We start from the raw sequence: 13,411 nt of genomic DNA, 5'->3' as shown, positions 1-13,411 counted from the left end.
AGGCAGGGCACGGTCTGCCTCTGCCCAAGACATTAAATCTTGGCATATACAGCCCCGCATGCCACTGTCTTTTTTTAACCCTAGGGCATATGGTCAGCTCCAGTCTTTCGTCGGGGCTATGGCATTCCACGTAAGATCTACAGGGGCATGTGCTCCCTGGATATTTACTTCCTAGAGATGCACGACAATAATGTTAATAAGTTAACATTTATAAAATGCTTTCACAATGAGAAACACATTTACCAAACAGGGTGTTTCTGCCCTTCCAGAGACCTTGGTACTCAATCAATATTGCCCCATACAGTGCTGTTAATATTTATTTTCTTATACCGTGGCTCCAGTATTTGATTCCTTGACATACCACCAATCCCAAATTTTATGAGCTGTGGCATTTTCCAATGGATGCCCTTGGAAGTCTCCAACAGGGAGACTATTTGACACTTTTGTAGGGGACATCCTACCATTAATTACTGGTTGCTTAATGACAAGCTAAGAGACTACAAACAGTAACTCTACAAAGATGGGGAACAGAGGCACAAAGATTTCTGTGCTTTTTTAAACACACCATTTCCATACCAAGATTCCGGGTAAACCTAAAGAAACTACAAAAATGTAAGATGTCATCTTCAACACGTTTTTCTCAATTCCTCAGCTTTTTAATGCTCCATTGTTTCTGCCACTTAGGTCAAATGAACGTAAACCATCTTTGGTTGCACAGAAGAGGGAATGTAAATACTCAATAAACATATGAAAAGATGCTTAACCTCATTAAGGAGCAGGGAAATGCAAATTAAAACAATGATGAGACACTGTTATTCACCAGTTGATTAACAAAAATTAGAAAGATCAATGTCATTGAGTACTTGGTGAGGGTGGAGGGAAATAGAAACTCAAATTGATAACATAAGTTGAGAAAAATCTTTCTGTAAAATAATTTGCTCGTACCCATTAAAATTAGCAACACACTTTTTTTTTTTTTTTGGACCCAGTTAATTCCACTTCTAGAAATCTTGCCTACACAGAGAAGAGCAGGATTACTTCAAAGCACATAATAAAATTGTTGCTTCAAGCACAGTTTGTAACAGAAAAAAACTGGAATCCACCAACAGGAGACTCATTCATAATGAACAGTTTATTCCAAAAGAATAGCATACAGTCATTAAAAAGAATGAGGTATTCTTATGTTCAGTCCTGGTAAAATATCATTAATAGTTACTGATGAATGAAAACAAGTAGCCTGAATGCAAATATGTATATTCATGATTCCACTTTGTAAAAAATACACACACACACACACACAAGACACACACATGACACACACACACAACCTTCTAGGTGCATATAGGCCTGAATCTGTAAGCATGACTTGTATACAAGGTAAAATCAGAAAGAAAATGTACTAAATTGTTAGTGATATACTTTATATAATTAAGTAGTAGGATTAAAAATGTTTACTCTTTTCTCATTTTCACTTTTCAAATTTAAACATAAATCTCACACACACACAACAAAAAAAGTGAAATAAACCCTAGGGTAGTAGTTGTTTTGTGGCAGAACCACTGCATGTGTAACTCTCCGGCAGACAGACCACGAAAGCCAGGGAGAAGAGAAATCCTGCGTTAACCAACACATGCACAATCCCTTCTTTTCATTCCTCCCTGTGGCTAAATCTTTGTGGAATTCATCAGTATTTTTCATCTGCCAAGGAACAAAATGAGAGAGCATGGGGTTTCAAAACTATGTTCACTAAGGACTTCTAAAAATAACATTTCAATACTGAAACCAAACAGACTGAAGCTAATGGCCTAAACTCTTTTCTTACTTGTAATCCAAAAACTGGATCCACACACATTCTACACCCTGTCATTGCAAAGACAAAAGGTGGCCCAGACAGGTTTTCTCGGAATTCCTCAGTTACCTAAAGCCTCCACGTTGCACGTAAAAGCCCTAGCCTTCAGCTGACAACTGGGAATGTCGATTGAGTTGGTAGGACACCAAAACACCTAGGTGAAAGGTGAAAGGTCAAAGACCCAGCTGTCACCTGGATGTTTGCTTTCCACATTGCAAAAAACTCTGAACATTTCCAAACACCCAGGTGTTCGATAACAAGCAGAATAAACAGCCAGAAGCTGGATGGAAAGTTTTGCTCTGTGCCAAATCGAGGAATGATGTGTCCACGTGATGGTAAATACCCCCAAGACTTCCTTCCACCAGTATCAGGGCTCAAATTATGGAGAAGGACAGCACTCCCTTTTAACCCTGGCCTTCATAAGGTGCCCCATGAACTACAATTCAACATAGACCAGGTGTCATGAGGATGCATAAAATCTTACTAGCCCATGCCAGATCCCCATTTTCAGCTGGTTCCTGGGGGACTCCAAACCATCCCTCTGGGATGTGTACATACAAACTGAGCTTACACGTGCCAAGGGCCGTGGTACATGCTGCTTCCTATCACCACGCAGACCTGGAGACAAACACCTGTTTAATGCTTAAACGCCAAGAAGTTTGCTTTTTGGGCTGAGAACAGGGCTGGGTGAGCTCTGATCTTTGAGGACCAGTGGCAGAAACTCTTCCCTCTACTCAGTAAACAATGGATCTCTCCAGAGGAGGTGGGAAGTGAATTATAAAATGCAAGGCTGTTCTCTTCTATGCCTGTTCCCTGACGGTGCCCAGAAAGGTGCTCTGGGGACAGACTGCCAAAAGGGCATCCACTGCCTTTTGAACTTAACTCTTTAAAAATGTCATGGCCTTCTTTAAAAAGCTAAACACAGAATCACCATATGATCCAGCAATTCCATTCCTAGGTATACACCCAAAGGAACTGAAAGCAAGGACTCAAACAGATACTAGTACACCGATGTTCATAGCTGCATCATCCACAGGAGCCAAAAGGTGGAAACAACCCAAGTGCCCATCAACAGATGAATGGATAAACAAAGTGTGATATAGCCATATAATGGAATATTATTCAGCCATTCTTTTAAAAGAAGGAAGTTCTGATACCTGCTACAACACGGATGAACCTTGAACATATTAAGTGAAATAACCAGATACAAAAGGACAAATTTCCTATGATTCCACTTATATGAGATACCTAGACAGGCAAATGCAGAGATAGAAAGCAGATTACAAGTTACCAGGGCCTGGGGAAAGGAGGAATAGGGAATTAACGTTTAATGGATACAGAGTTTCTATTTTGGATGATGAAAAAGTTTTAGAAATCAATGACAAGTTTTATGTTATACTTTTACCACACACCAGAAAAAAAAATCTCATACAGGTCATGGAAGCTAGAAGAACAGCATGATACCCCTCCCCCCCAACTTTACTCTCAACAGTATACCTTGCATCAACTGATATTTATATGCTCTTGGGAAGCCATTACTATCTGCGTGTCTTTCATTTATCATAACAGTGTTCTGGGTTTTTTTTTTAACAAAACATGGAACCATATTTGAAAGAAAGCAGTTTAGTAAGAGCATGAACTTTGGAGCAAAAATTGCCTGGGTCCAAATAACAGCTCCACCACCTAGGAGCCCCATCTGTAAAAGGGACAAAAGAACAGTGCCCACCTCTCTGGGCTGTGCGGGGCACAGGGTGCCATGTGTACAGGAGGCACCTGGAACAGTCAGCACACAGGTGAGCAGACAACACACGCCAGCAGATGCCAACGCACACCTGCTTCTCATCACAGTCTGCTTGATCTGACATTAAAGCGGAAGTGTCTTGGTTGAAAAAAAGCTCAACCAATAGAAATATATTAAAAAGCACATTAGTAGTGATTTTTCCAAATAAACATACTTTGGGGTTAAGCATTACACTTAATAACTTAGAAAATGTAAATCTAACCTAACCATCAAAACAACCAGTTCAGCTGTGATAAGAAAATAATTTTTTTTCAGTTGTCTTTTCTTGGACCTGAAATGTACTTGGAAACTAATCGTCCATACTCTACAATGCTTCCTTTCCTCTGCCAGGTGGCTCTGTGGGAATTCTAACCTCTTGGACGCCGCGGGCTCTTGTGCCAATTCTATGGCCATGTTGAGGGAGAGCTTTATCCCATGATCTCTCTTGGGTCTTATGCAGTTAGTACGTGGCTTGAAAGACGGTTTTTAAGAATGTTCTTCTCCTCTATGCCTAAATCATTACCTAGGAATGAGCTAGTAATTGAGGTGGTCTATTAATTCTCTCAGTCATCTTCTTGCTTTTCTACATTTAATTGTAATCACTGCTCAGAGCCCTACTAAATATCTAGCCTTAAAGGCAACCTCCTTATAAAAAAAAAAATCTGTGCTGTTGTTTAAGATGAAAAATGGCTGATGCTGCATTATGGTTATGCTACACAGGTTTTAGTGCTGGAAAGGATCAGACGTTAGAGATTTCCTATCCCATCTTCTCATCTTAAGGATAGGTGATGTGAAGCCCAGAGAGCTTAGCCAACTTTTTAACTGATGTTAAAAAGCCCAGGCATCAGCACAATTAGGGAGATATGGTTTTGCTTCAAGTCATGCTTTGTCATTATATAACATCCAACCAGCCTTTGCCCACATACTAAGAAAAACAGTAATTTGACTCTTAATAACCTAAGAATGGCTCAGCATGAGTTCTTTGATAAATAAGACTGAAACACAGAATACCAAAGAGCTCTGTGGGCCATTTTAATTAAAATGAGCTTTCTGTCCTGTTTCATAATTCTCTTTGACTTTGTTTTGGTTTTTTGTGTTCCTTCTCCCTTCAATGGCCACATATGCATAATACAGTAGACCAGGGCCAAAGTACCCAGCCCATAAACAGGTAGAAACAGCTAGACAGACAGCTGGGCCACCAGAGCACAGCCATGGTTTATGGAATGAGATTTATGAAGGAGAAAAAAAAAAAAAATCACAGAAATGCACACCAAAAAATCACAATTTTGTTTGTGGAAAATTTCAGGTCTTGCTTTCTGGAAAAATACATCTTGGAAAACTTGACACTTTGCTTCTTCATTAAATAAAAGAGCAAAGGGACGGGAATGAGAGGAGGGGTCATTTGAACATCAGTCGGGCCCTCCACGTGAACTATTAGGTCTCGGCTTTGGGGAGAAGTGCCGAGGAATGGAAACTACAAACTGTACAATACGGATCCCTCAGGTCAAATGTTCAGAGACACAGTTCTTTACAAGCGTATGTAGGTAACAAAGAAAACATCAGAGGGAAAAGCCCCCATCATGACCATGCTCCCCACTCTGCCCTGGAGCCCAGCCCAGTGGGGGTGGCCCTCAGGTGGAAGTCCATCTCTGTGACCTTTAGTGACTTCATGGCCTAGGAACCCGGGGACCTGGGGTGGGTCTAACACGTCATTAGCAAGACTTAGGCTTTAGGTAACTATATTTTCCCAGGAGAGAAGAGATCTCTGTCTTTTCCTTTCAAGTCCCAGAAGCCCGTCGGGCTCAATGGAATTTCTAAGGGTGTCCCGTATTCCCAAAACAAGTGACCAATGACACAACTGTTGTGAACCCAGGTTGACTACCCTTGCAGCAATGCGGCAAGCCCCCAGGCCAGACAGGCCCACCGTCCCAGCCTCTCTCCAGAGAGAAAGGCCAGTTGGGCAAGAGATGCACCCTCATCCCTGCTGGCCGGCACTCCCCACCCCCGCTCCAAAGGTGTAATACTCTCCCTTTTGTTTGCCCTTTTCGTTGAAAAGCAAAACAGAGTTTAGATTTTTCTCCCCACACACTCGAATTCCATTCCTCTTTCACTCCAGAAATGACTCCAACATCAAACAACAAAAATACTTTGGTCATCTGTGCCTCCTCGGGAAGGGGCTAGAGGTTCCTAGTTTCGCTTTTAGGACATGGCTGCTCTTCATTTAGTGGAATGTTGTCATCAATAATCAAAACCGAACCGCACCTGTTAAAAATCAAGCAGCGTTTCCTCATTCGGCACCCTTAGTCTTCCAGCGTATTTGTAATCACTAATTCAGATTTGCAAAAAGCTCCTTACCCATAATAATGATGTTGGTCCTATTTATTTTGAGACCAGGAGTTTCTGGAGGCTCACTGACCCTTTGCACTCATTTCCCAGACTGTCTTAAGGAAGGAAATGAGTTAACCACCAAGATTTTGACCACCCTTCTTATACTTAAGTTGTATTTAAATAAATCATTGGAACTGCATCAGTTATGATTTCAGAGAACGTTTGGTGGTTAGAACAATCCCAGGGGCCCCGATTCTAATGGTTTAACTCTTCCTTTACAACCAGCATCACCTAATGAAATCTCTGTCTATTCATTCTTAAAAAAAAAAAAAAGCCAACCTCCAATCTCATTGTACCAGTCTAAGGACTGAACAAAGAGACAACTCGTTCTCCTGCTGCTTCCCCCAATGAGCAGGAGTCGCAGAAGACAACCCAAGAATTTCTACTCCACAGCTTCAAAGGCATCCACCTTCCAGCAGATGTGTTTCACATCTGTTTCACACATAAACTGCCCACACGTGCGCTTAGAAATGTACTCGTAGGCTTTCCCAATTATCCTCTGGGTTTTGGCTTCTAGAAAGTAATTTTTCAATGTTAAAACAAAAGTCAAAAATTCCTACAGACGAAAATACTAACCCTTTCAAGATGAGTAACTGTGTAGAGTGTTTCGGGAAAGGGCTCCAGGGCACTTTGTGTGGAGGGAAGCCCCATGTGAGCGCAGCAGGGATGGGACAGGGACTCACCTGCCATCTAAAGTGATGTTGCTGTGTTAACACAGGTAAGCGGTACATCAAGGAAAGTCCTCCTGGGTATCACACTGCTGCCACCAAGGAATCCTCTCCCACATGGTTCTTAAGGACCTGGGGCCTGAGCTGATGCATATTCTGTTTCATCCACTGTGCAGGTTTCTCCGATGCTCCAGTGATCCCCATGTCTCCTGATATTCGTGCCCTCAATAATCACCTCCCTCGGTGACTTAATGGTAGAAAACAGCAAACGTGGTGGGATGGCACTTCTGTGATTAGGTTACAAAGGCTGTGACATCTGTCTTCCTCATACTCTCCTCTGTCTTGTCTGTTCCCCCTCAGGAAGCCAGCTGCCATGCTGTCAGCTGCCCTATGGAGAGGCCCATGTGGCAAAAGGGTGGCCTCCAGCCAACGGCCAGTGAGGAACTGAGGCCCCCAGTCCAACAGCCTGCAAGGAAGTGAATCCTGACAACAACCACATGAGTGAGTCTGGAAGCAGATTCTTCCCCACTGACCCTTCAGATGAGACCCCAGCCTTAACTGAAACCATGATTACCGTCCTGTGAGAGGCCCTGAGACAGAAGGCCGCCTAAGCCACACCTGGATTCCTGACCCAGGGAAACTGTGAGAGAATAAATGCTGTTATTAAAGCTACCAGGTCTTGGGGTAATTTGTTACAAGGCAATGGGTAACTGATACACCCATTCATGTTCCAAATGCACCAAAGAATTTCACAGTAAGGTTCCTTAAGTCGTCCTCACACACTAAATCCGTCAAGTTCTCCCCTTCCACACTAAATGATCTGGAGTTTCCATATCACTCTTCTGAGACAACCTTCCTTCAAACTCAGCCTAGAATCCTTTCCTGATCTCCTTTACCTTAGTCTCCCAAGGAGCCAACATCACCTCTCTCTGCACATCCACAGCAGAACATACTCTTCTAACTTCACCCATATCAGTGTCTTGACTGCCAGCTCTTTTGTCTGCCTTCCTGCTGGATGAGGAGCCCCGATAAGCTAGGGCCGTGCTTTGCCCAGAGCCTAGGACGGTGCCTGCTACGAGGGCACTCAATCGACATTTGCTCAATGGATGAACAAACGCCTCAAGAGGCATCTTCAGGGAAATGGTTGTCAATTTCAACCTCCCCAGTGAGTGATGAGACTATATTTCACCACATTCTGTAATGGGCTCTTCAGAATCCTTGAGGATGGAGGACAGGGAGATTGCCTCTGTCATCTTGGAAGTGTTCTCTCTTTTTTTTTTTTTAATTTTATTTATTTATTTTTTTGGCTGCGTTGGGTCTTCATTGCTGCGCACGGACTCTCTCGAGTTGCGGCGAGCAGGGGCTACTCTTCGTCGTGGTGCACATGCTTCTCACTGCAGTGGCTTCTCTCATTGCGGAGCACGGGCTCTAGGTGCACAGGCTTCAGTAGTTGTGGCACGCAGGCTCGGTAGTTGTGGCTCGTGGGCTCTAGAGCGCAGGCTCAGTAGTTGTGGCGCACGGGCTTAGTTGCTCCACGGCATGTGGGATCTTCCCGGACCAGGGTTCGAACCAGTGTCCCCTGCATTGGCAGGCGGATTCTTAACCACTGCGCCACCAGGGAAGTCCCGGGAAGTGTTCTCTCTTAATAAGTAGTATTTCGTACCCCAGTCTCTCATCCAAGTCCATCCACTATTCATACAATCCTGCTCAGATAGGGCAACTGTACTTACACTTCTCAAATTCTGCTCCAGTTTTAGTTTTACAGACCATAAAACATATAGAAAACAGACTCTCAACTTTCGACCCTTCTATTACTAAACTCTCTTCATATAAAGAACAACACAAATGAGGACTGTACTTTAAAATTACATGCAAGTCCAGGGTAATTTTTTAAAAATATCAAACATGGAAACGATCAATTATGATAATTACTGATTTTTTTAAAAAGAATATTCCTTCTAGTTCCTGCTAACTTTTGACTACTTAAAAAAATAAAGAAATAAAAATTTAAGAAATAGAATATTTTGAAAGTTTCATTCTACCTTATAGCCTCCAATGCGATGTTCCTGCTTAAATTCCTTCCCGTTTTTCAGCCACCTCATCGTTGGTGCTGGATTCCCCCCAGCTGGACAGCGGAACTTGACAGTGTTGGCTGCTGGGACGGCGTGCAGCCGTTTTTCCATCTTTTCTGTGTTGGTCCAATACGGTGCTCCTGTTTTGGAAAATGACATTATAATGTACATAGATGGATAGCTTCATCTCCATCATTAAACTCCTAACAGGTAAGATCATTTTCTTTTGTATGTGAACGATCCGACGCTTTCAAAATCTTTGGGTAATATTTACATTAGGGAAACATTTTCTGAAGTCTGATCCAGCTGGCCTCCCAGAAGGTCCCTGGAGGTGGGCTGCTTGATAGTTTATAGTTTATGTCTATTAACAGGGAACCTTCTCTCCCTGTTCTTAGTGCCAGAATATAAATTTATGAATCATGTTTTAAAATGCTACTTTAGACACACAGTGACAACACACACCGTAACAACAGCTGAGTCCCCCTCAAATGTATCATTTTAGATCACCACACCTATGAAAGGACCACGTATACACATAAACAGGTTGTGCCCAAAAGCCACAGCAATTTATCCATTGGCGCTTCAAAGGGTAATCAATAGTATAACTTATCTCAGTAGGGTAAAATAATTCAGGGAGGCATCATTAATTTCCCAGCACTTTATATGACAAGTCAACAAGCCATGTTACTAAATATGTTTTAATTTTTAAAATGAAAAAAAAAAAAAAAAAGGTTTCCTTCCTCTCCAATGGTGGTTGTGAATGCCATAATTCTACCAGCATGTCTAAGCAGGTAACTTAATAGGAAGCTGCCAATTAAACATTAAAGTTGTGCCCTCTAAGTAGCCCTCAAAGACAGGGACACTAGTGATTTTTTAAACTCAAAGGAGGAGACACCTTTTTCAATTACCACAGGAAGGACATTTTTTCTAAATTAAAGTCACAGCATCAATTCGGAATACTGCCATAAATTCTTCAAGCCTGCTAATAATGGCTCATGACCACTATTGACTGGGTGCTTCTTATTTGCAGACAAAGCCCCAAAAGCTCTCACGTGTTTACTGTATTAATCCTGACACAATTCAATTATAATCCCTGTTTAGGGATGGGGAAACTGAGTCACAGAGAAGTAATCTGCCCACAGCCACAAAACTAGGAAGAAGAGCAAGCAGGATTTGAGCCAAGGCAGTTTGATTCCAGAGCCCACTGTCTGTCTCCCCTACCTACTCTCCAAAGCATTGGAATCCATACCTTTAACCTCTCTGATGTGCAGGACTGGCGTCCAGAACAGACAGCCTCGGCTGAAGGCACACTGCCTCCGTTATTACTGCCCAGGATTTCCAATGAAATCTTATACAGCAATTTAACTTTTCACATGCGTGATTCTGTCTTAGCAAACAGGTAACCAAAATCCCTGTATCCCCCCCCAAAGCATCCATCAGCAGGGCCTTGAACGTCCTAGAACATTCTAGAACACTAAAATTCTTGAAGACTGATCCATAAGTGCTTATTTCTAACAAGGGTTAGACTGAGCAACAGCACACACCCTCCACAAAGCAGAAGCAAAAATGGACATAGGAAGGGGCTTTGTCTACGATGCGGATTTAGAAGTTTCCTCCTCTGTTCTGTGGATGACACAGCTCGTTCCTGGCGAGGTAACAATGCCCTTCACTTAACAGCCAGGCCATCATGGTGGAATCAGAAAGTGGAAAAACTGCATCCAAAACACCTACCCTTCTTTGACTCACCCTTGCTCTTGAAACCTGCTATAAAAGGTGAAACAGGGATTTCTTAACAGGGACATGCTGTATCTTCTTTATCCTTCTGCTTATCTAAGTGTCAAGGTGGTGGGGGTATAGGTGGTATCGACATGATGCCAAGGCAGAGCAAAGTGAGGCAAAACTTGTCAGTCATGTGCACCAGAGAGAGAAAGCCCAGGGGGAGGGCGGGAGGGGAGCCGGGGGAGAAAATAGAGCTGCACTTCTTTCCTCTGAATCCAGTTGCATGTGTAATGAGTAGGCAACTTGGTAGCCACTTGACTTGGGGTGTCAAATGCCCATAAACACACCTATTCTTTTGAGGGTTCCCCAGGGAGTACTCGATTCCTATTTATCACAAGTCTCCCAGGGCCTGGCATATACTGAAACAATTTCAATCATCTTTCATTTTAAAAGCTTCTACTTAGAAAAATCCATCCACAGCCACTAAAAAAGAAAGCATTGAGAGCACAAAATAAATAATGAGCTTTGTCGCTACACAAAGACTTTTACAAATCTGACCTAAATGAAAAGCATACCTCATGCTGTCAGGTGTCTGCATTCATGTTATCTGTTTAAGTAAACACAATAGCCTATTCATACGAATTAGCTAAATATTAATGTAGTAGCTCTTTCAGATACCGTCAATTACAGCTGCCCTGATCCTGTGGAATGTCTTTTCATTTTTATATACAAAGAAATCAACAGACATGTGCTTACGTACCAACAGGCATGATTTCCATGTTCCCTATGTTGAAAAGCAGGACTGAGCGTTAGCAACTAGGAACGTTGCGCTGCTTCTCCCTCGCTGGGCTAAGCTGCTGGTGAGCCTGCAACCCACATGGGGATCCCCAGACCACATGGGCCTGTACGGTCATGGCCTGTGGCAGTAGCACACTGGCAACCAGCACCTTTTTCTTGGAGCCTGAGGAATTATTTAAGGACAAGGGTGAAAGAATTCTGTTGGAATTAATGGCAGGTAGCCACCTCCCTGGGGTGAAATTTCAATCATCAAAACTGCACCTATAAAATCTGCTTGTGCAAAACAGACACACAGCCATGCTTCTCATCTAAAGTCTATGGGCTAATTCAAAAAGAGTCACGTACCACAATGTTCATTGCAGCACTATTTACAATAGCCAGGACATGGAAGCAACTTAAGTGTCCATCGACAGATGAACGGATAAAGAAGATGTGGCACATATATACAATGGAATATTACTCAGCCATGAAAAGAAACGAAACTGAGTTATTTGTAGCGAGGTGGATGGACCTAGAGACTGTCATACAGAGTGAAGTAAGTCAGAAAGAGAAAAACAAATACCGTAGGCTAACACATATATATGGAATCTAAAAAAAAAAAAAAAAAGGTTCTGATGAACCTAGGAGCAGGACAGAAATAAAGACTCAGATGTAGAGAATGGACTTGAGGACACAATGAAGGGGGAAGGTTAGGCTGGGATGAAGTGAGAGAGCGACATGGACGTATATACACTACCAAATGTAAAACAGATAGCTAGTGGGAAGCAGCTGCATCGCACGGGGAGATCAGCTCGGTGCTTTGTGACCACCTAGAGGGGTGGGATAGGGAGGGTGGGAGGGAGACGCAGGAGGGAGGGGATATGGGGATATATGAATACTTATAGCTGATTCACTTTGTTATACAGCAGAAACTAACACACCATTGTAAAGCAATTATACTCCAATAAAGATGCTAAAAAAAAAAAAAAAGAAACCAGAAAAAAATTTTTAAAAAATAAAGTCTGTGGGAACCATGTTTCTCGTCTAAAGGCTCAGAGATCGCAGGTGGGTGAGGCACCATGAAATCTAATCAACAAAGTAGGAGCCAATCACCTACATGACTGTCACTGGAAACCTGAATTCACAGCATTCGCTTTCTCTGAATAACGGTAAAGCTTGGCTCAACAAAAAGGGCTGTCAGGCCAAGTCTTCGAGGTTCCCTGAGTGGCAGTGATGGGTCACCACCAACCCCGTGTCCAACACCACTCTGCGTGCTAACATCACACAGGCACGATGTACTTTCATGATGAGGCCTTCCTTTAAGATGTCAAGCTCACGAATTTTTTTAAGAACATAATGCCGGAGGGGAGGAGTTATTTTATTATTTTACAACGGCTCTTTCTGAAATAAACTAGTTTTATGGAAAACCTGAAGACTCTGGAAGGTCCAGAAAAATAATTACACTGTAGGAATAGTCCTGCTGTGTTTCCATCATCAGTGGCCTATGTCCTCTGCGAACTCTTCCTGTCTTCAGTATTTCCTGCTATGTTTGCAGTCTGGACACATGGAAATGCCAGGGTCCCCACCCCAAAAACTACAATGCAGCTGGAGAGGAAACAGGGACCAGGCTCCCAAAAAGCTCCTCTACCTAATGAGGCCTCTTCTATCCCAAGGCTGTGAACAGCATTAACAACTTTCATTTGGAGGAGGAACTCACCTAACAAATTAATGATCTACAAAAGCAGAGGAGACTCTAGCACACAGTAGATGCTCAATACGGATGGCCAGGACCACATCATGTCGCTTGAAAGAGGTGCACGGCATCCACTTTGTATACCTTCCCTGACATAATCTTAGGGATATATTTAATAGAGATGGAATTGTGGTATAAACCCCTGATGGCATAAGACATGAATTCTACTTAAATCAGGAGTAAATAAGTTGACCTAGGTGATAGGTATGGCCCCTTCTGCTCTGACACTCTCAAATCTTCTGCTGTAGTATGTAGCAAAAGAACGACATTCTCTTAGTCATTAAATACTCGTAGCGAGAAAGTTAAGGGAACAGTAAGACCTAGCCAAAATAAATAAATAAATACAAGCCCATCACCAAGGTTTAGCGTATTTACTCATTATCATTTTCTACACTGAAACAGATA

At 42.6% G+C, this 13,411-nt stretch overlaps 1 protein-coding gene across 13 annotated transcripts in view; it reads right to left on the bottom strand.

Moving 5' to 3' along the window:
- FGFR2 (fibroblast growth factor receptor 2) overlaps window positions 1-13,411 on the bottom strand; it is a 102,872-nt gene that overhangs the window by 55,324 nt on the left and 34,137 nt on the right. For all 13 annotated transcript variants that reach the window (XM_007173205.2, XM_028164229.2, XM_057531188.1 and 10 more), the window contains one exon: window positions 8,728-8,897. In XM_007173205.2, coding sequence (XP_007173267.1) covers window positions 8,728-8,897 — 170 coding nt within the window. The remainder of the gene's footprint in view (window positions 1-8,727; window positions 8,898-13,411) is intronic.

Source organism: Balaenoptera acutorostrata, chromosome 16 (assembly GCF_949987535.1).
Source record: "Balaenoptera acutorostrata chromosome 16, mBalAcu1.1, whole genome shotgun sequence".
NCBI classification, from domain to species: Eukaryota; Metazoa; Chordata; class Mammalia; order Artiodactyla; family Balaenopteridae; genus Balaenoptera; species Balaenoptera acutorostrata.
The sequence above is the reverse complement of the archived record's forward strand: the minus strand, read 5'-3'. Positions and strand labels throughout refer to the sequence as shown.